General features: G+C 39.1%; 1 protein-coding gene across 1 annotated transcript in view; it reads left to right on the top strand.

Moving 5' to 3' along the window:
• The window catches only part of PRKD3 (protein kinase D3), a 36,460-nt gene that overhangs the window by 8,678 nt on the left and 4,650 nt on the right, over window positions 1–23,132 (top strand). The window contains exons 2-13 of the mRNA XM_010151367.1: window positions 3,230–3,368; window positions 5,055–5,186; window positions 5,891–6,057; window positions 7,724–7,913; window positions 10,642–10,719; window positions 12,431–12,614; window positions 13,504–13,627; window positions 16,734–16,811; window positions 18,223–18,499; window positions 21,436–21,488; window positions 21,869–21,941; window positions 22,799–22,905. Of these exons, the coding sequence (XP_010149669.1) occupies window positions 3,230–3,368; window positions 5,055–5,186; window positions 5,891–6,057; window positions 7,724–7,913; window positions 10,642–10,719; window positions 12,431–12,614; window positions 13,504–13,627; window positions 16,734–16,811; window positions 18,223–18,499; window positions 21,436–21,488; window positions 21,869–21,941; window positions 22,799–22,905 (1,602 nt within the window). The remainder of the gene's footprint in view (window positions 1–3,229; window positions 3,369–5,054; window positions 5,187–5,890; window positions 6,058–7,723; window positions 7,914–10,641; window positions 10,720–12,430; window positions 12,615–13,503; window positions 13,628–16,733; window positions 16,812–18,222; window positions 18,500–21,435; window positions 21,489–21,868; window positions 21,942–22,798; window positions 22,906–23,132) is intronic.

The following is a 23,132-nucleotide window of genomic DNA, read 5'->3' as shown; positions in this document are numbered from 1 at the left end:
ACCTGCGGGATGGTTATGGGAGCCGCGGGAAGGTTCCTCAGCTATGCCTGTCCCTGTTGTGAGTTCGGGAAAGCCTTGTTGCAACTGCAACTCTATGCTTTTGCGTTTTGGAATGGTTGTTTCGGTAGTGGAGATCAGGCATGCACGATGCATAGGAAAATGTGTCCTGGGAGGTCTGTCATGTATATCCATGGAAAGTGTGTATACAGAGCCTGTGCTTAGTAATAGACTTCTTGCAATAAGTACTAGTGTAGAGTATGGATAGTCTTGTTAGGCTTGGGCTTGTGATTCTGCATCTTAGCCTGGAAGCTACTGATCAAACTGAAGCTTGTAAATAGAGGAATTATCTTTTATATGAAGTTAAATATTACAGTTACAAACCAGACAACCTTTCGCAGTCATTTTATTCATGGGTATGTATATTTGTTTTGAGAGAAGAGGGCAGTAAAACGTGTCACTATGGTATCATAAGCATTCACATACACAGCTTAAAAGGTTAGTTTAATTAATGTAGAACCGAACGAGGATGTCGATGCCAACAGTTCTGGCAATCTATAATAGAGGTATTTGCTTTTTTTAAAATGCTGTTATTTCATAGAAATTAATATAGCCTTTGTCTGGAATTTATTTAAAGGCCAAGTTTTAATTATAGGCATTATACTGTTATTTGCAAACGGGTTTTAATGTTGATGCTGCTTTTTAAGGAATGTAATGTCTCATATTTTTAATGATTACACTTGCTGTCACGAAGAGGATTTGAGTATTCATCTGTAACTTTTGTTTGTTGTGTCAGCTAATGCTTTTTAGTCACCAAAATTAATGTGTTATGTTTAAAACATTTTGATAAATCCAACATTTGTACATGAGAATATGCAAATGGTGTACATGCAGAATACATAGCACTTACTTTAACTGCTTCTTGGTGTGTGATTGTGGCCTCTGTTTATGTGTAGGGGTGTTCTGGCACCTGCATGATAGGTTTATGGTCTCGAAGAATGAAAATAAGACATGTCTTTATGAAAAGGAGACTTAAACCTGTAACATACCTTAGAAGTAACTTTAAAATCTGTAGTTTGTAGGTGGTGCTGTGAACTTTTCACACTGATTCTCTGAATTATTAGTTGTCCCCCCTGGCAGCTGAAATTAATATCAGCATTAATAACAGGTGTCATGTTTCTCTGCAGGTAGACAAACTCTCTTACCTACTGTAAATAGAAGTTACCTTGAGGGTGCAATTGATTCTAACATTGATGTGGTAGCTTCCTCTTGTTCATACAAGCATTAAGATACGATGCTTGGCTGTAGTATCAAGGAATAAAACCTCACAGCACTTACAAAAAAAAAGTAAATATAACTTGTTTTCTTGTTAATTGAGGCACAGTGGAGTTTTGAGTTAGAGCTTAAAGCAGGTTTAGGCACTGTTTCAGGTATGAAGAACTGTCAGTTCCCTTGGAAGAATTACTAGCGTGCTCTATCTATGCATGTTCTGAATATAAAGTCAAGTCCTGTGCATACTTACAGAGATACTGAGACACATATTTGGGCAGCACAGCTAATTCTTAGGGTTTTTATTTAGTTTCCTAATAAGAAGGAGGTTGGAAAAATGTAATTTTCAGAATATTCATGGATATTTGCTGTTTACCAAGGTAAATTGGTGGAGGAGTATACTGAGATAAAGTATGAGAGGAGTTCCTACAGGTAATGCCTGATGACCGAAGGCATTTTGAGCAATAGCGTTTTATCGCATAAAGGTTTAAAAAGCATCTGGTTTAGGGGAATATAATGCTACTGTCATATGTATACCATTGTGCAGAGTACGAGAGAGTAACAAATTTATGTAGGAAACCTAAGAGTGACTTGGAAGACAGAGGAAGCAGCCTGCTGCCTTGGCACCAGCCCAGTAACTCAGCTTCTTGGTGCTGCAGATGAAATATCTGCTGCTGTCAGGTCTGTCTTTTGCATGGGTTAAAAGGGCACAGGTGGTGCCTCTCCTTGCGACTGCCCAGTAGGTAGTATGTTTTCCCGACCACGGGAGTTCTTTGGTATTAATGTGTAATATGAATGTGTCGGGTGTGCACACCAAAAGAGACAAGGCCAACTTAATATTTTGGATAAAATTGCTGCCGGAAAGAGGAAATAATTTTCTCTCTGAATGGGAAGGGAGTGTGGAAACAATGGGCGTGGCAGATAACTTAATTACATCTTGGATTTGGTAGAAACAAGTCTTTCACTACTTTAAGGAAAATTAATATACCACAAGCTTCATGCAGTTTAGACCCAGCTACTTATTGACTGTGCAGGATCTAAATTACCAAACTGTAGTCTGTTACCTAATTAACTGGAAGTTTGTTGTCTGCTTTTCCGTATTTTTTCCCCCATTCTTCCTCTTTTCTTCTGTGGGACACTTTTGTGTGTGTGTGTGTTCTCCTACCTCAAATTTGAATTTTGGTTTAAACAAGAAGGCCAAAGGAGCTAGTTGACTGGTACTCATTCCTCTCCAGGGTCTATTCCTGCTCTTGCTCTTTGTTAACTGTCTGTTTACTTTCAAGCTTTTCATTTTAGGGATTTCTTCTCAGACTTGATAATATTTTGAAGAGTGGAGAAAACACAGGATAAGAAAGCTGTTTTCAGCAAAGTGCCATGGAAAAATGGCCGGTTACTTTGTGTATCTATTCCCTATATGGTTTTGCAATATAATCTTCTGTCCTTGTGGGGGATCCAGCTTTCTCTTTCTTGCATCTACAAACCTAAGCTGTTGTAGAACAATGACATAGAGTCTGTCTTGGCTTGTCCCTCAAGAGAGGTGTGGCAGGTGCTGCTGGAGTGTCTCGGGCTGAATATGTGCCTGACCAGAATGTTTGTGATGTAAGGGTTACAGGTGGTGATATATCAAGAGTTAGAAGGTTCTGTATTGGCTTTCATGTGCCAGGCTGTTTATGCAGGGCTGAGACATTAGAAACCCAAAGAAACAAAAACCCTAACATTTTTTCTTTTCAAGTTTGTGAAACAGTGCCACCGTTGGGGGGAGGGGGGGAAACAGGGAAGAGGTTGGTACTGATGGGTTTTGTATGTTTTGTTTTGGAATGCTTCAGTTCCTCAGAAATAATCCCATCAATTTTGTTTCCATGGAATGCTTAAAACACTCAAGTTATGTTACTGTTACTAGAAGTGTTTATGGATAGGATTATCAAAGAGCATGTGTTAATTTCAAGTTTGCTTTCTATTGCAGTTCCCAGAGTGTGGTTTCTTTGGCATGTATGACAAAATTCTCCTCTTCCGTCATGACCTGAACTCAGATAATATTTTGCAAAGAATTACATCAGCAGAAGAGATACATGAGGGAGATCTTGTTGAGGTTGTACTTTCTGGTAGGTATTGTAACAGTGGAACAGTGCTTTATTTGGTAGATTAAAAGAAAATAGGAGTTTATGGAACATTATTATCATGTTTGCCTTGAGATCTTTGACTTAAGTCTCATACTGAGTAGGGGTTTCCAAGAAAACCCAAATGGTACTGATGCATCAGTACTCAGGTTGTTTTTTCATTGTCATGTTTTAATCTTCAGGTTTATTATTATAAATACATATGAATTATAAGAATACAAATGTATAGTTATAATAATGTAATTGTATTATTATGATTGTTGAAACTGAAATGCAGGTAGGATTCAGAATTTGCTCTTCCAACCCTGTGGTTGGCTTTCTTTTGCTTAGATCTATCTTTTTGTTGTGTAATTTTTGCCACTGATGTTTTTTACTGCTAAAAGGCTTCATACAAACATAGTTGCTGAATCATACCTGTAAGGACAGGCTCTTAAGAGTCGTTGTAGTGCTTGAACACAGTTTATTTTAAACAATGAAGTCCTTAGAGTGGTGGTTATTAACCTGTAGTACTCTTCAATAACGAGGACGAACCCTACCCCTAAACCCTAACTGATTTTAATTGTTTCATCAATACCCCATAGAATGCAACCAAAAGCCATCTGTGGTTAAACAACAAATGAAAGCTGGACTAATATCCAACAGCTCTTTCAAACTTTGAGGACTAAGTGCCAAACTGAGATTATGCTCTAGATCTGTTGGCTGTCATAGAATTAGTTTTGCAAATTGGATCAAAAAAGTATGATTTCCAGAGTCATAAGGCTGAGTTCCTTGGCTGCATTTCAGGGCCTGTGGTTCTAGGCATGTCCAGGGTGTTCAGAAGTTGATCGTCTTGGTTTGAGCTTTTCACAGCTTTTGGTGAATATCATGCTTAGAAAATTGGTTGTGTGTGCCTCTTCTTGACAATCTCTGATAGTTACCTTATAAACAGACAGACCACCAGAAACTGAGGCATTTTTAAGGACATCTTTCAGCACTGTTTTAAAACTGGGACATGAGAATCTGAATATGATACGTTAGTACATATTTGATCAAAGAATAGTAGCCATTAGGCCAAGGTAATGCTGGTGTAAAATATCACATTTTTTTTCCCCACATTCCAATGAAACAGGACAAAAATTTCATTTAAATATATCTATGCTTGTTTAAGAAGAAGGACATTACTAGTGAAGTTTCCAGTGTTCCATGGAAACTATCCACAGTTCTGTTTTGATACACAGAGAGTTCAATCTAATAAGCTTTTACTGAGAAAGTCCCTTAGAAGATAAGAATCTAAACTGTAGAACTGCCTTTCGTTTGAAAATTTTGCAGGTTATAAAACAGCTTGAAAACTAGGCTTCTCTTTCTTTTCTTTTTGTTTACTGTTAAGTTGATTTTAGCAAAGCTTGTATTTGCCTTCTCAGCTTAGTGGGGCTTTCAGTGTTGTGACTCATGCTGTTGATTAGTTGTGGCCGTTAGCCTACAGAATCCAATATTTTTTTTCCTCAATATAAAAGCTTACTGAAAACTATGTAATCTTCTAAATGCATATTTAAATGGTATACAGTAAAATGCTGATGTCTAAATAGCTCATTAGTGTTCTTTGAATCTGCCATTTTTAAAACAATATATTCTTTCCATAAATCCTTGTTGATCCTGTGGCAAGAACCATAACTTACTGCAATTTTTTAAAAGCTTTGGCTACAGTTGAAGATTTCCAGATTCGTCCTCATACGCTTTACGTGCATTCCTACAAGGCTCCTACTTTTTGTGACTACTGCGGAGAGATGCTTTGGGGTTTGGTACGACAAGGATTAAAATGTGAAGGTAAACCTGTGATTTTTAGTGTATTCTTGTGTGTGTCTATCGATCTAAGACGAGGAAGAAGAAATTGTATCTTGCCTGATGTGTTAGCCGTGGTAAATATGGAGAAATCATAGAGTTGGAAGGGGTTAGGCATCAGGAAACCCGAGTTCTGATCCTGGCTTTAACACAAACCACGTGTGACCTCAGGCAAATGACTTAAGAATGGTCCTGTTTCCCACTTTGAAAAAAAAGAGCTAGCATACAGGCGTGTGTTCTTTGCACAAGGAGCACATACTTTGGAGAGACTCCCGAAGGGGAATCCCTTTCCGTATGGCCTTCATCCAGCTGGCTGTGGAGCGCTCTGCTGTCAGGTACTGACACTGCCTGCTCACTGGCTTCTCCTTGGCTCATGTGCTCACAGGGAGGGCGGGATGAAAGCCTCCTGGTGGGGGGACAAGTAGGGAGGGCCATCAGCTGCTTCCGACTCAGGCCTTGTTTCTAGAGCTGGGCTTACCGCAGTGCGCTATTACAGCAAGTAGTGCAAAAAAAGCTGTTTCCGTGAAGTGCATCAGGAACGCAAAAATAAGAGAATTTTACCAAACAATCTATTTCTGCCGTTAAGCACTTTCCTGGTTCATCTTTTTAACTGCTTCATCAAAATATCAGTATTATTTTTGCTGCTTTGAATGTTGGGAGTTTTTTATCTAAAAACCCTTCTCTTTCAGGCTGTGGGCTGAACTACCATAAGCGATGTGCCTTCAAGATTCCAAATAACTGCAGTGGAGTGAGAAAGAGGCGTCTGTCTAACGTGTCTTTACCAGGAGCAGGGCTTTCAGTTCCAAGACCGGCACAAGCTGAATATACATCCTCTGCCTCTGAAGAAGTATGTAGTGTGATAGGGGAAACAACTTCTGGTTTTGAATCCTTTAACCTCTGGGGAGCCAGCTTGTGTTGCAAGTGGCTCATAATGAGTACAGGGAGTTGAGCTTAGCCATTATGTTTGGTTTTAATTAATTTTAAAATCTGGTGGGTCTTAGACTGTGAGACTGATTATTATTAGTGTGAGAAATGAAATGGGAAGTAAATAATGACTTTTATGTATGATTTTATTCTTAGCCTGTCACTCCTGGTTATATGAACTCTGAGAACTTTGGTTTCAGGAATTACAAAACACCTTGCCTTTGTAATACGGTTTCATTCTTTGTATCATTCTTTGGCTAAAGCAGTATGAATTGTAAGCTTTTATGCTGGGAGAGGAGAGAATGTTCCTGATAATGCTGTTAAGCTTTTCACAGAGTTGGTTTAAAAAACCCCTGAGCCCTGTCAAGGAGGGTGTAGGGGGTAAGGGCCTGCAGTAAAAAGTCACGCATCATAGTTTTTTGTTATGATGCTGGGAGGTTATTAATTATCCTGCTACTCTGTTGGGACTCTAAGACAGGACAGACAGTGATTAGATCCATTTGTTTCACTGGTGCTTTGACTGTGGGATAAAAGCAATGTTTCTGACACTGAGTCTTTCCTACGTACCTAATTCTATTACGTAACAGTATAACAATTCTTACTTTCTAACCATACTTTAACATATAAATTGCATAGGTTTTCTAGTTCAAGAACACAGTTTTTTTTAGCTGGAGGCTACAAAGCCTAGTCTTGTAATGAAAAACACTAATTCTGATGTTTGTAACTATTGGTAAGATTTATTCAGTGAACATATAATTCTGGTTTTGCTATCACAGAATTTAACTTTGATTTTTACATGCATGTTAGTACCTCCTTGACACCTCTTCTTTGCTCTCTGATTTTGAATACTTGGTTTAGATGATCAGTAATATATTACCATATTTGCAGTTCATCTTTCAGCAGACTTAAAATGCTTTAGGTCAGACATAAAGGGACATGGCCTTGTACATTTTTCTGTAGATGTAGGTAGCTAAGGATATCATGTTGAATGTTCAGTATGATACTCAATGCCTTTTTTGTTGTAATTGCTGAAGTTTTTGTTTTAAAAATCTCTGGAAATATGTTTCGAGGGTTTAATTACCAAAATTGTTTTTTGATTTTTCTCAGCATTTTTTGCTTAACTTAATAAGCTCCCCAGGCATGCCTTCCTTTGCTTTTTAAAACTCATAGCTTGAGGTGGTGATTGGATTTTGGTTTGCCTGCCTCCAGTGCTTTCCATTTTATCCCCTACGTGGGGGTCTGTGTGCGCTGTCTGTGAACCTTGCTAGGTTGCTTAAAGTCATAAGAGTGAATTTTTAGTATTTTAGCTTCTGTGGAAATAGATTCATACATACTTTCCTGCTCTCTGCAAGGTTTTTCTGTCTGGTGTTTTCTTGTTGGTTTTGGTGGGGTTTTTTTGGTGTGTTTTTTTTTTTTTTAATGATGTCAGAATGTCCTCTTAGAGCTTCTTGGCCAGGTTGCTTTCTTCTCATCCAGTCAATCTGAGCCAACACCTCTATCGGTCTCCCACTGACCTTTTTTTTTTCTTTTTTCTTTTTTTTTTTTTTCCTGAAATAGCACTGTTTTGATGCAAATTGCATATACCTTCTTTATTGCAGCGCTGCTGCCCAGAACCTAGTAAGAGGATTCCCTCCTGGAGCGGCCGTCCCATCTGGATGGAAAAGATGGTGCTTTGCAGAGTGAAGGTTCCACACACCTTTGCTGTCCACTCCTACACTCGGCCCACCATATGCCAGTATTGCAAGCGGCTGCTCAAGGGCCTTTTCCGCCAAGGAATGCAGTGTAAAGGTAAGCTTTTCATTTTCTGCTGCAGTGATGAATTTCAGCAAAGATCTTGTATTTAAAACTGATTTCAGCTTATGTTTTGGTTACTGGGAGGCTGTATACTCTTTGAAAAACTGAGTATTTTTGAGAGGATTACATCAGCTCTCATTTTCATTTTAGTACACTGTGCATTGTACACTTTTCTGAAAAATAAGATTTAATCACATGTAGTTTGGGAACACCTTAATTCTGAAAGGAGAATTCTGAATTATTAAAAATGGAAAATAATTCCCTTTTGTCTTCTAGACTCATCACTGAAGAATTTATAAGTTTTCATTATATTATTCTAGTACAGAATATTGGTTGTTATCTTCTAGAAAAATTTTACACATACAGGTGCCTTTCCTGAACTTGCTTAGGCTTCCTCAGCTGCGTGGGGTTTCTCTAGCACGTGTTAAGATTCATGACTTCAATTCTCAGATTGTTTTGTGCAGCACCCAGGGCATAACTATGACATTGTGATCTTCTGGCTCTTTACTGCTGGATAGTGCAGAGCTGTCAGCTTTGTTGCAGGAAAGAAAACTGTTCTGATGAATCCTAAACATTAATATGGAAAGGATTTTCCATTACTCTCGTGAGTTTGTGCAGTGTGAGTAACCAAAGATCAGCATTCTGAAAGAGGTCACTTGATACATTTTCAATTTCCTTTAGTAGAAGAGAGCAAAAATTGTAAGCTTAGGGCTGTATTAACTTTCTTTTGAGTAAAAATACTGCTATCTCATGGAAGGAAGTCATTATATCTTTCGTTTCTGTTCTTCTTAATTTGCAGTCTTTGTAGTCTGTTTGAAGTCTGCATCCTGAACTGTTTTTGATTATTTTTTTTCTGGTGTCTCTCTTGAATACATGTAATACATAAATAATGAATCCTGAAAAAGATGCTTGGCAGTTTTAACATATAGATGCTACTGACCGTGTACAGTTGTGACTGTATGTCCAGCTGAACAAATGCGGCTGCCACATCAGTTTCAGGAAAGTGGATGGCACTGGATAAAAATTATATTTATGTATGGAAAAGAAGCCTAGAGAAATGTCATGTATAGATACAGGATAGGAACAAGTATTTTAATAGGCTTCCATTTATGCAGTATGATACTATACTTATTTTTAATATATCAGGATTTAATATCAAACAATCAAAAATATTTTCATACTGCTTTCTCCTACAGATTCTTAAGGTTTCCTACCGACTTCCTTGTGCACATTCCCAAAGCTTGGGGTCTTTCAGCAGTCCCATGTTCTTGAGTACCCATAAGAGCCCTGGATTTCTTGAATTCATCCAGGCTTCTATTTGGACTCTGAGGATGATCTTCGGGATGCTAAATCTATATTTGTGGTAATAAATTACATGTGCCCAGGAACATTCCTGGACACTGAGGTCAACTGGGACAAAATGACCTGTGCTCCTGAACAAGTTTTCTTAGCATCCCAACCTTGGTGGCTGTCTGCAGACTGCCTGTTGGGAACAGTTTCATGGGATGCTCTGATGTATGAACTAAACCTGGAAACTGTTCAGGATCATGCTAATGCTGTGAGCCACAAGTATGCTAGGGGATGTTCCTAATGGTTTACTCGACTAGAAAGTTGTATTGGAGTATTCAAGAATGTTTCTGGATGTAGTTCAGCTTATTAGGATTGACTTGTGCTTAGTCTTTCTAGTTTCCTGGCAGGATTTGAAATGTCTCTTTCTTCACCCCTCTTCAAAGTAACCAAGTTCTGTAATAGGGGCTGAAAACACATCTATAGAGAAGATAGTTCTTTGGTCTCCTAGGATGCTTCCTCATAGGTACGCAGAAGTTGAACCGGGTTGTATTTTGTTCTAGGGTTTGGCTTCTCTGCCAATAGAAATGGGGAAATAATGATTTCCCCCCTTCCCCCCACCCCGCGCTTAAAAGTGAACTTTCTTTGGATAGCAGAAAGGGACTAAACTATCACTTAAATATTTGTGGAGGCAGTCGGGAGTTTTGAAATTCATGATGTTGATGCAGAATTGAAAATTGCAGCAATGCTAATAAAGGAAATTCCTGTTAATGTCACTATGTTGTATGCTGGAATTTGTTCAGTAGGCTCCATCTGATACCTCGGCTGCAGAAATGGCACGCATCCAGGTTAGATTCCATCTCCATGTCAGGCCACATCTGGACAAAACATTATTATGTCTGCCCAGTGTCAGCAGGCAGAAATGGAGCCTCAGTGTGCAGCCAAATCTGTAATCTGAATGATAGGGGAACAGGACTTCAGGATTTACTGCAGGGCGTGTTTGCTCTGTGATACAGGTGTGTGATCCTAGGGGCTCTAGTGGCTGCAAGTCTGAGGCAGCAGGTTGGGAAAAATGATAGAGATGAGACATTTAAATCATATAGCAGTGGAAAAAGGGGTGTGGAACAGATGAGAGGATGGGAAAAATTACATCATAACGGAAAAAATAGCTACAGAGAAAGCTAGAGAAGTAGAAAACTGTTTTGTACTGGAAGGGGAAGTGCTGATGTAATAAATAGTGGTGGGGCAAATCAGTAGCATCAGGACAAGATTATTAATTTCCTTCTGAAGGTGACCTCATCGGTGCCGTCTTCAGTTACATGCAAATGTACGAACCTGAACTGAAGCTTTTGGAGGAAGTCGTGAATGACAGAAAGTGAGTGTCTGAGTAGGAGTAAGATTCTGGTCTCGTGGGCTTATTTATCTTCTGGTTTAGATTGCAGATTCAACTGTCACAAACGCTGTGCATCTAAAGTACCTAAAGACTGCCTTGGAGAGGTGATTTTCAATGGAGGTAAGATGAGGAACATGCTTTCAAATACTGACAGATGTTTGGAAGCTTAACAAGATGTATTACCTTTTCGTTCTCTCATCTTTGAATGTTTTGTCTTTTTTTATTTTATCTTTCCATTTCTTTTCACCTGGGATCGCTTACAATTAAAAAGATTCACTGTTAACTTATACTCTGGTGACTTTAATTTTACCTAATCAGTCTTGGCAAGTACAGTGTGCTTTATTTGAGATAGCTCAAGGGAAATATAAAATCAAGAAGCCGCCTTAATGTACAAAAATTAAACACCTTTTGTGACCACACTGCTCGTTATTCACCATGAAACATATATTTCAAAGTGTTAATACCTGCAGACAAATATAATTTTTTGTGACTTTGTCATATCCGTGATTTTTAGTAGCCAGACTTAACCCAGCAGTTTGAGGTAAAAGGAAAAGGAAAAAACCAAACCAGGAAAAAACCCACAAATTTTTTGAAACCTCAGTTAGGTAGGACTACTTTCTGAACAGACCCTACAGAGTTGAAAGGGGAAGGCGGGGAACACCATGTGGAAAAAAGTTCAAGGTTTAGACCAGCGTTAAGCTGATGAAATATAGGATGACAGTGAGATGGATTTGAAAGCTGGTTGAATGGGTGGGCCTACATGGTGGTGAAGTCTAGTTGGAGGTTGGTAACTAGTAGTGCACCCTGGAGGCCAAAACTGTGTCCAATCCTGTTCAGCATCTTCAGTAAAGATCTGGATGGTGGGGCAGAGTGTACCCTTAGCAAGTTTGCCGATGACTGGGAGGACTGGCTGATATGCCAGAGGGTTGTGCTGCCATCCAGAGGGACTTCAACAGGCTGGAGAAATGGGCTCACAGGGGTTGTTGGACCAGATAGTCTCCAGAGGTCCTCTCCAACTTCAGCCATTCTGTGACTGTGTTTTGCCCAAAATCTTGATCCTTGGCATGCCTGTTTTTGAGGAGGTATAAAACTGGTGACATGCAGCAGATCACCAAACTGTACAGCCCCATTCAGAGGCCTGGGCAGCAGCCCTGTTAACCAGCACATCCCCTGCCATTGCACAGTATATTCTGTCTGTTCAGCTCCAAGGCTTTTGCCTGGGTCTTGAGTTTAGTGGTATTTGTATGTCTTATTTTTAAGTTTTCCATAGTGCAAATTGTGAGGCTTTTGGAAACTTTAACTTCTACAAGCAGAGGGTCAGATGTGAATAAGATGTTCTGCTTTTCTGTCTTCCTGCAGTACCACAGCCCCCTTTTTCTCTGACTTACGCTATTATAGGCTACAAGGGCAGTGAGAACGGAGTTGGGTTTCTGTGGATGGAGAGTTTAATTTGCACAGGAATAATTCTCTGGGTCATCTCTAGCTATCAAAAGGTTACTTTGTACTGATTACTTGTGGAATGGAATTACTTAATGACATTTAGGTTTAGGCCTTAAGCTTTTCACTCTGCTTCTTTCAGTGTGATTCTTGTTTTGATTGGGTCTCTCTTGCCTTGGCATTTAGCAAACACAAATTGATAATGTTCATTAGCACGCTCTGATTCATTTAGCAAAAATTTGAACATTTTGTATATTCTGATTGTACTTCTATGTTTACTTGCATAAATGTGAACTGAAGATGAAATTTTATGCATATTTTGGGGTTTTCTGTTTGGTTTTCTTTTTTTAAAATGTGTTTTTGAAATAGTATCTGAATGCTGTGTTGTTTCCAGAACCTGCCAGCCCAGGCCAGGACTTGGACATGCCAATGGAAGTTGACAGCAGTGAAATGAACAGTGATGGTAGTCGGGGTCTAGATGATGCTGAAGAGCCCTCTCCTCCAGAGGACAAAATCTTCTTCATGGATCCATCTGACCTTGATGCAGACAAAGATGAGGAAGCTGTCAAAACTATCAGGTAAGTCATAAGGTTGATTTCTTTGCCCCGGATGTACTTTCCTCAATACTGTGAAGTAAAACTTCGAGTGAAACACTTCTGGTTATCCCAGTTTTACTGCTTAAAGTGCCATTTTTTTTGTTTGTGTTTTTTTGACATGAAAATGCTTTGTAAAGTTATCCTGTCCCAAGCACGTCTGAAAGAAATACATTAAAATAATGTAGTCTCTTCTAATAGGAAAGAAGTGCTGTGCTATTATCAAAGAAATGAAGCCAGATGATCAAAACACAGTAAAATTTATGGCTTGGATTAATATGGCTAAGACATGACTAAGATCTTTGTGACTTGTCCTAATTTAGTTAGTGATACATGTGTTGATATAAGAGAATTACTTAAGATGTGTCAGTAATCACATCATAGTTTATATGCATTTGGGGTGGAAGTTTGATTTTTTTTTTTTTGAGTGTGATTTTCCTGAAGTCTTCTATCCAATAACTGTTACATAGTTCCTTTAATCAAGTCTGATCGCTTTACTTTCTGTATTTATCAGTGTAATAACAATATGAAGAAGTAGCATAATCAACTTAGACAAGAGAAAATAATAGCAACGCTGATATTAATTTTATTTTTGTGCTGGGTTAAGACCAGCAGCCTCAGCTAATTGTTTTGAGAGAGGGTGATTTCTGTAAGTGTTCTTGTTCCAGTGTGTGTTCTGTGTTCCAGAGAGTCATTTCAGTACTGCAGTACTTGTGCTAGGAGAGCTAGTGGGTTCTCAGATATCTTGTTAATTTCATCTATCAATGAAGTAATTCATATAGGAAGAAAAGGTGCCTGTTCCTGAAAATGGTGGGCTAAAGATGTGGTACCTTTATAATTGCAATACTGTTGTATTTTAACTTTTTTTTTTTAGTCCTTCAACAAGCAATAATATTCCTCTCATGAGAGTTGTACAGTCAATCAAGCACACAAAGAGGAAGAGCAGTACAATGGTGAAGGAAGGATGGATGGTCCACTATACTAGTAGAGACAATCTGGTCAGTTACTTTGGTTTCTTCCTACATTAAGTTATTTCTCTAAAGCACTTTTATTTAGATATTCTGATTTACAGCACCGTTTGAAAGAAATTAGTCATGATGTTCATTATAAATAAATCTGATGCAAAGGAGAAACTGTAGTTTATTCAAAATTCTTCATGTGGTGATTCAACAGAGTTTTTCCTTCTTTCTTCTAAGAAGCAGCATCTCTCATCTCCACTTAATTGCAGGTTTTAAGATTTTGTCTTTCCTGAGATGATAATTTGCTTATGTCTTCTTCCTGTTTAGCTGTTGAACTAAATGTGTCAGTGTTTTTAGTCAACTACATGACAAGGAGGAAATCATTATAAAATTATGAGCACTGAAATGGTTGACACCAGTATTCTAATGATCTAGGGTTTTGGAAATTTTTGTGTAGATATGGGAGCCCTTCATTCCTCTAGCAGTTTATCTAGAAGTAAGCATTATTGAACACCATCCCCTCTCCACACTCACTATTCCTCTTTGTCAGTGGAATAGAGTTGTGGCTTGACTGTATGTCCTTGGGTATGCACGCATCCTCCAACAACGTTTGTTTCCTTTGATACCAATAACGATGTCTGAACTGAACCATTTTCGGCAAGCTCCTTGGGTTTTGTGTATTGAGGAGGAAGATAAGAATAACTGGGTTCCTTGGAGTTGTCTGATGGAAGGAAGTGGATCTTCTTGTCTTCTGGTAGATGAATGAAGAGGATGAAGTCAGGAAGTTGCCAGATCTCATGAAGCACATTGTCTCATGTTGAGACTGTCCATGAAAGGCAGCATAAATACTTTTGCATTCTTTGTCTCTATGCAGGAGTCTGATTGAAGGGGACTTCAGGAATTTAGAGAAGCAAAGTTACTTCAGTTCTGTTGAAATCAAGCAGAGGGATGATACTAGCCAGATTATGTTACTGTAGTTTTTTTACTTTTGGTGATTGTCGGTAAAACAGATCATTGCAAGTGGTCAGAAACTGCCTTACAAAACATATCTTTAAAGTACAGTTTTCCAATATCTAGGTATATTTACCACAAACCAAAACAAGTAGCATATTTCAGATGAGATTCCAGCCAAGGCTACTTAATAGACACAATTAGCATCAGCTGGCTGTGGGAAAACTAAAGCCAGGTAGTGGATGAACATTTCTAGCAGTGGTCAGGGCAGACCTGGTATTTGGCTCTGATTTAATCTTTCAGCACAGCCAGTGCACATTTTTTCCATGGACTTTTTGAACCTCCTCACAGGACAGTGATCACCTTAGCTTAGTTTGAGTTTTTTTATCCATCAGTCTGGCTACTATTGGGATGTCATCTACTGAAAAAGGCCATTCAAATGAGCTGTTCTACCCCAAAGCAAGACACCTTCAGCCAAGCAAGATCATAAGAACCATAGAATGGTTTGGGTTGGAAGGGACCTTAAAGACCATCTAGTTCCAACCCCCCTGCCACGGGCAGGGACACCTTCCACTAGACCAGGTTGCTCAAAGCCTCATCCAGCCTGGCCTGGAACACTTCCAGGGATGGGGCATCCACAGCTTCTCTGGGCAACCTGTTCCAGTGCCTCACCACCTTCTCTGTGAAGAATTTCTTCCTGATGTCCAATCTAAATCTCCCTGCTTTCAGTTTAACCCCGTTACCCCTTGTCCTGTCACTACAGGCCCTTGTAAAAAGGCCCCCCCCAGCTTCCTTGTAGCCCCTTCAGGTACTCAAGGTACTATAAGGTCTCCCTGAAGCCTTCTCTTCTCCAAGCTGGAGAAGATCTCATGAGGCTTCCTAATGGGAGAAGACCATTGGCTATTTCCCTTGACCGCTCTCCTCTCAGCAATGTCTGACTATTTCCTATTCCTGAAACAACTTGGGCTTTCTGTCAGTTCTGAAGAGACTCCTTTTAACAGCAATATCTGTATTGCCAAACCTGGATAAGAAGATGTTTCACCTTTAATAATGAAAGTTTCTGTATCATCAGTATTTTTCTCCCTTTGAGCCCATCGTTTCTCAGAATATGGTATGGGCAGATATGAATCCCTGAGCGAGTCACCAACCTGTTCCCTAATTCTCCCTCTCTGAAGTCTTTCCTCATTCATGATTTGATAAAGAAGGTGTAAGTCCAAAGGACAGGTTTACTGTTATGCTTTCACGCCGTTTCCATTCAGTGCTGGCTGGGAATTCCATTTAGTTAAATCCATTCATGTCCTAGTTTTCTTTGTCTAACTCCTGCAGGTAGTCTTGGCTCCCCCATGACTGAAGTAATTTTAAGCTCTGCTATATTGCATTTCAGACTTTGTCATCCTAGGCCAGAGTTAAGAATCTTGGATTTTTTGTCACAGAGAAATGGAAATGGGTTGCTAACTCTAGGAAGACGATGCAAGCGAAGTAAGTTAGATACACACAGCCGTAATTAGCTTTCCAAAAGCTGCTTTGTTTTCAGGAATAACCCTCTGCTTAAAAATACAAGACAGTTATGCGCAACAGCACATACCTTCTACTTTTTGGTGGAGACAGTATTTCCCATTGGTGGAGACATCCAGAAAATGGCTATTTAGTCTGTCTTGATTTTCATTTTAGTTTTTCCCCAGAATACTTTGTCCAGTTGAATCTCACAACCTGTCTTGCCACTGTGAGCTTTTGACCTTCTAGACTTCCGTGTTGGCAAAAGAATGAAAGACTTGTTAGGCTTGCTCAGTCGTGGAACCCTTGTGCCGTGGGTGTGAGGGCACAGCAGGAGAAAGTATGACTCCCACCAGCTGTTAGTAAATTAAAATCATTCAGGTTTTGTCAGCACATGCCCCTAGAGTGAAACCTGTGTCTCTTTCCTGTATGAGATAACTTCTGTTGTCATTGCTGTTACTGTAAGATGTGTTACTTTTTTCTGGTTTGTGAAAATAACTTTGAGCCTCTTCATGCGTTTAAAAAAAAGAAAATATTCCTTAAATATATGTTTTCATGTACCTCATCTAAGATGCAACTGTAGATTTTTTTTTTTAGTTGATTATCTTAGTCATTTAAAGCATTTCTCATTTAAATAATTTGATAACAAAAGCCATACAGGTGATTTATTCCTTATGTTATTGTACTGTGCATTTTGTAGAGAAAAAGACATTATTGGAGACTGGACAGCAAATGCCTCACGCTATTTCAAAATGAATCTGGAACAAAATATTACAAGGTAATTAATGATGAGTAATAATTACGTTGCACTTGGTTTAGTCAGTGCTTTATAGATCTGAAATCTACTTGTGAGCAGTATAAGTATTATCACCATTTCCCCATCTTCTTCTAATTAAAACTGTGACAGGTTAATTGTTGACCAAACCCAACAGTTTTAAAAGTAGTGACTGAAAGTTTGCATGCTTATGTATTTTATTTCACAGTTCCCAAAATTTAATTATTCCCAACTGCATAACTGAAAATTGCAAGCAAGATTTCGAGGAAAACGTACTGTGCAGCCTGGTGTTATATTAATGAAAGTTAGCAATAAGTTTAGTGTATTGTTAATATAGGAATGTGTTCAGTGGTGAAATACTTAGAAAATGTGTTTGACTGTATAAACAGGATTTCTCCCTTTCTTGTCTTACACCTTTAGGTGGGGGTCCAAATCTTGCAGCTTCTTCCTTTATAACTTCTCTAAGATCAAGCCTTTTCTCTGTACACCCAGCTAAACTTGCCCAGATCCTTTTCATCCCTATCTTGACCAGTGCAGTCTCTTCTTCTCAGACCTCCCTGATACTTGTATTGCCCTGTGCATTCAAAACACAGCTGGTAAAATATGTTCCTTGCTTGTTGCTCCGTTATGTCACTGCTTTTAGTCCTTTGACTTGCCCCTTTGCCCCCCTTTTTTAACTGCTTAAATCTCGGGTTATTTGTCATTCACAATTGTTGTCTCTACATTTATTTGCTCTTCATCTTAATCAGCTCCTGTCTCTTATCCCCTAATGCCAGCCCGATGTTCACCTGCTTGTTCACTACTCTTGCGAGTGACGTGCACCTGTACGCTTTCCCATGTATGTGGAATGTCCTCCTACAGCTAGTGTGAACTTCCAACCGTTTCTTCTTCCTTCAGAGCTGTTCTCTAGTACTGCTTGTACCATGATCCTAAACTGACAAGGTAGAGGAGTCAGTAGAAATTGTTAATTTCAGTATGAAAGAGAATCTTTACCCCAAATGGTTCAGATACGTGAAGCAGTGCTTACTGACTAGCTTATATAACCACATCCTCCTCTTATTCCCTCGTCATGTTCTTCTCTAGCTAAGCTGCATAAACTACAGGGGGAAAGTGGTCATTCTGTGGTTGTGCATCGTGTGTATGTGGTGAGGGCCTGTCTCGTGCTGCGTATAAATGCAGCTTGTCTGAGTAGAGTAGCTGTACGGGAAACTGTGGTGGGGCTGGAAGTCTGTCTGGGCTTGTATTGGGGGAATTTGGGCAATGGTCATGCACAGTTTGACATTAGTGATGAAGCTTGGTGTTTTGGTATTTTGATATATTTGCTTTGATTTCTGTGCAAACACTCTAAGTTTTGAATATCGTTATTATTAAAATATGTGCATTTTCATTTTTAATCTTTAATATTTTTCTTCAGGAGATTCCACTTTCAGAAATTCTCCAGGTGACTCAGCCTCGAGATTTTTCAAACGTGGTGCAGGGCAGCAACCCATACTGTTTTGAGATCATCACTGACACGATGGTGTACTTTGTTGGCGAAAACAATGGCAGCAGTCATCACAGTCCTGTTCTTGCTGCCACTGGAGTTGGACTTGACGTAGCTCAGGGCTGGGAGAAAGCCATTCGTCAGGCTTTGATGCCAGTCACTCCTCAAGCTAGCGTTTGCACTGCTGCAGGACAAGGAAAAGATCACAGTAAGCAGGCAGACAAGGCACTATTATTCCTATTCTGAAGCTGTTAATGGTAGCGATTCCTTGCAGAAAAGTGCTTGTTGAGAGGGAAGTATTGTCTGTCTATTCTCTGCTGAACTGGGTCCATAATATTCTGCAAGTCTCTAAAAAGTGCCACTCAGGTTGGTGGGCAAATCCTTTAATGTGCTGTAGCACGAAGTAGTAGGTAAGAATCAGATCTACAATATGAGTGCATATCGCAGAGCTTTGTTGTAGGAGCGTTAAGAACTCGCATGTAGTCGCTGGATGTAAAGAGGCCCCATAGTATAGATACTTCTAATATAATTTAATGGAGAAATAAATATATTCAGATTATATACATATACTCAGAAATAAGTAAGTTTGGGTGCTTTTTGATGTTATCCCCTATATATTTTTTTAAAAAAATCTGTGAGATGTCAGTAGCTGAAGAGAAGGGAAGAGGTTGGTGATGCAATGCAAATACTGCCAACGATGGAAAGAATTTTTGCTGAGCTGAGGGTAGAAATAAAAAGTACCGTATTCTTCTTTTTGTGCACCTGCCCTCCCTTTCTTTCTCTGGCATAGGATCATGTTCGTTATCAAAGCTCCACTAAACGATATACCGTGTTCTTTCTCTTCAGGCATCTCCTTCTTCCTTGCAATGACATTCGTTCACATCCTGCACTGAGATTTATGTTTTCATTCTTAAGTTTCCTTTCGTCTTCCAGCCACTCCTTAATCTTCTCTTAGTGAAATTTTCTTTTGCAGGAGATTGAGGTTAGTTTCCCTGTCTCTCATACCTGGCTGTTCTGCTTCAGCAACAGTTAAGAACATTTAAATACTAGTCTGAGCTAAAGGCACTTTCTGAAAGTGCAACCGTGGTCTGAAATGGTAAACTGTGAAATGCCAGTGCTGGTGTCTGTACTTAACTAGAGTGAAGAAATATACCTGTAAGACGGTACCTCATAACTGGCCTTATACCTGTGTAAAATGCCACTTTCAATGTGAGATTTTTAGTTCCCAATATATGTATATACCAAAGCTCTCTTTGTTTTCTAAAACCTGAGGCTTACTGTTGCTGAGAGACTTGTAAAGACAGTTGCTTTTTCAAAAAATGTTTTTTTCAGGTACAAATAATATTTAATATTAAAATTTGACAGTGGTAGGGAATAGAGCTGCAGGGGTAGATGCTAAAATAATTTCTCTCTCCATGTGTGGGATTGTAGGAGTATAGGAAACTACCATGAGTTGTGGAGTGGTGTTTGCACATTCTTAGACAACTCAGGTTGGTTTTTAAACTCTAATAGGCCCACAAAATGTCTGTTCATCACTCTCCTTCCTACACACTGTGTGAGCCATGAAATGCATCCCAAGAGCCTTTAAGAAAATTAGACTTTTAGTTAAAAAAAACCCCAAAGCCCCAAAATTCTCAAATACATTCTTTTAAATGAAAAGACCATAAAAAAAAGGAGACACTGCTAGTGCTTAAGATACTTGGAGCAGCGGGGAATTTGTAGTGTCAAAATATCCACATGACATGAGCTTGTCAATTTCTACCACATTCTGGCCAGGAAGTAGCTAGAAGTGAGGATGCTCTTCCACTCTGACCCATGGGAAAGAGGCCTTTCTGACCTGGTACCTGGGGGTTGGCGTGGGATGTTTCTGAGCTGAAATGTGACAGAGAAGATTAGTAAGCTGTTGCCTGGTATAGGTTGCATGCTGAATTCAGGCATTACTGATTTCTTCAGAAGTGACAATTATTCAGCCCTTACGCATTTCAGAACCTAGAAAAATAGGTTTATTTGGAAGGAGGAACTCAATATCTACCTACCAGGTATTTTGTATTCTATAGCCATCTGTGGAGAAAGGTTCAGTGTGTTCTCTTTAAACAGTTCCCAAAACAATTTCTTTACTGTCTGGTTACCTTGTTTCGACCTTGCTGCAGTTGGTGTTGACCTTCCTAGGTTTTGGGTCTGCCTTCTTTCTTGTTTTCCTTTTTGTTCTGTACTGTTATTCCAACGCAGACTTGACTGTAGTTAATAATCAGTAGGTATGTGCAAGGCTGTAATTGCAGTTCATATTTCAGATGCAGTAGTCTTTGAGAACTAGTATTTGTTACTACCTTAAGTCTGTAAATTCCTTTTTTGAGCTAAAGCACAGGTGGCAAAAGTCAGATACAGACATTTTCTTTGTTCTTTGAAATTGTGTTTTTTAAAGCTCAAGGCTCCTCTTAGGATGATTAATAAAGCTCTCTCAAAGTGCTAGTAAACCTATAGTATATCTTCTGTCCACCTTGTAGGTGAATTTGTTCTACGCTTTTTTCAGAAGTTAACATAACAAATGATAGGTGTCTGTCTGAGATTTTTCACCTCTGTCTTGGAAGTCAAAGGAAAAGGGTGTTTTCTGCCTTCCTTGATGTACCCCTTCTTGTCCGTGCATCATCATGTTATTCCTGTAATGAAAGCTTTGTTTCAACAGCTCCTTCAGGCTGAAACATTCTGTGTTTTTATCTAGTGCTTTCACTTACAAATCACGCTCCCTAGATTTGCTCTTACATTCCAGAGATTGATATGCTACTGTAGTTTGTCTGTGAAACAAAGATTCTATACATTATGGGTTTTATTGCTCTTTTTAATTATCAGGTCTTCTGTTACTTGCTTTGCTTGATGTGTTCCCTTTATGCCTCAATTCTGTATATCTTGATGCCACAGAAAATTAGTGGCCACGTTCATTTGACTCTAAGGGATCAATTTGGTCCTCATCTCTGTATTATTCTATGTTGTGCAGAACAAGAATAAAAATAATTTCAGCATGACTGGGTTAGAAGTCAGTAAAGGCTTTTTGTTTTCTTTTTGTTCCCCCCCCCCCCCCCTTTTTTTTTCACTAGAAAAAGCCTTCTCTTCCTATTTACTTACTCAGTTATATCTTCTTTATTGCAGAAGAGTTATCACTAAGCATCTCCGTTTCAAACTGCCAGGTCCAGGAAAATGTGGTGAGTCATCTGCAGCGTGTAATCCTGGAGTTTATTTACCTGGGTATTACGAAGTGATGGGCAGTAACTGCATGTGGATGAGAAGGCAGCACCAGGAGGCCGTAGCTAAAGAAGTCTGCCTTATGTATGGGAAGTAATCGATTGGCCTGGCAGGGCTGTTATTTGGTATGAGTGCGAGTCGCTGCTTACGCTGCAGCTAAGTGGATCCTTTTCAGGAAAAGTTTGTTGTGTTTTTCCACTCCATTTGGGGCAGTGATGGCTCAAACTCCCAGGGTTTGATTAATGTCAAGTGTAAATGCAGCTTAGCCAGTGCTGACTAATATGCTCATGAACGTTTTGATTACTCCTGATATTTGTGATTTCTTTTTTTCATGCCTTAGGATATCAGCTCTGTGTACCAAATATTTGCTGATGAAGTGCTGGGTTCTGGTCAGTTCGGTATTGTATATGGAGGTAAATTACATTAGATTCCATCATGCGTTTATTAAGGTAGAATGTCTGTCTGCTTGACATAATTAACCTTTAAGCATTTGCTTAGTTGTAGCTGGAATGTCTACGCAAAGTTCCTCATGTTAGAAATTTTGTTTGGGTTACTTTTCTGCGTGTCCCTGCAATTTTATGTAAAGTGTTTCTTACAATTAATTTTTCTCATTTAGAGTTTTGCAGTGGCGTCAAAAGCAGTTTATGTAATGCATTTTGACCACAGTTAAATACAAAGCAATCTCTCGTCTGAATTTGGCTTTCTTTAATGGATTTTTTAAAATTGTAAATTCTAACACTGTTGTCTGCATTACACAGTGTTAGAAGTCATGTATTTGAGGAGGCTGTCAGTTATGCCTGGTTTTAATTGTATCTGAGGGATGTGGCCAAAAGCAATTAGAGAAACACATGATTTAGTTTGTGCTTTGACAGTATTTATGTAAACATATTATTTCTTCTTATTATTTCTTCACATTTGGCTGGAACAGTTTTGTTGTTGTGGGTTTTTTTTTTTTACAGGAGAGGCAGTATTTTGTGGGAATAGGTATTACTTGCTAATGTGCAAGCCCCTTGCACGAACAAAGACTTCACCCCGTACGTCTGTTATCAGTGTGCATACCTGGCAGCAGAGTAGTAACCAGGTTAAATTTATCTGCAGCCCGCCTCTGATTGTTTGTATACTAGTTGCAATTATAAATATAAACATAAAAATATCGAACACTTATACAAAGCTTGCTTTCCTTCTTCCCAACAAGGAATTTCTGCTGTAATGTTGTATAGTTATGAATTGCTTTTGCCTCTTGATGACTGACACTGACTTTCTGTCATAGGAAAACATAGGAAGACTGGAAGAGATGTGGCTATCAAAGTCATTGACAAGATGAGGTTTCCAACTAAACAGGAAAGTCAGCTTCGTAATGAAGTAGCCATTCTCCAGGTACCAAAGTATTTTTGGATCACATTGGAGTTTGTCTCAAGCCATTAATAAGGTTTTGTAATGTGTGTAAGTGCTCTGAACTGAGTTCTAAGTCTACGTATGTCATTTCTGAGTCCCTTTGTAAGAGGGAATCTTAAAAGAGTGGGAATACCTGAATATTTGATAGTGTTGATAACTTGGGGGTGCTATCTGCCCTCTTCAGGGGATCCACTGAAGACAGGTACTTT

This window comes from Eurypyga helias, unplaced genomic scaffold, assembly GCF_000690775.1.
Source record: "Eurypyga helias isolate BGI_N326 unplaced genomic scaffold, ASM69077v1 scaffold3880, whole genome shotgun sequence".
In the NCBI taxonomy this organism is placed as follows: Eukaryota; Metazoa; Chordata; class Aves; order Eurypygiformes; family Eurypygidae; genus Eurypyga; species Eurypyga helias.
This window is presented reverse-complemented; position numbering and strand designations above follow the sequence as displayed.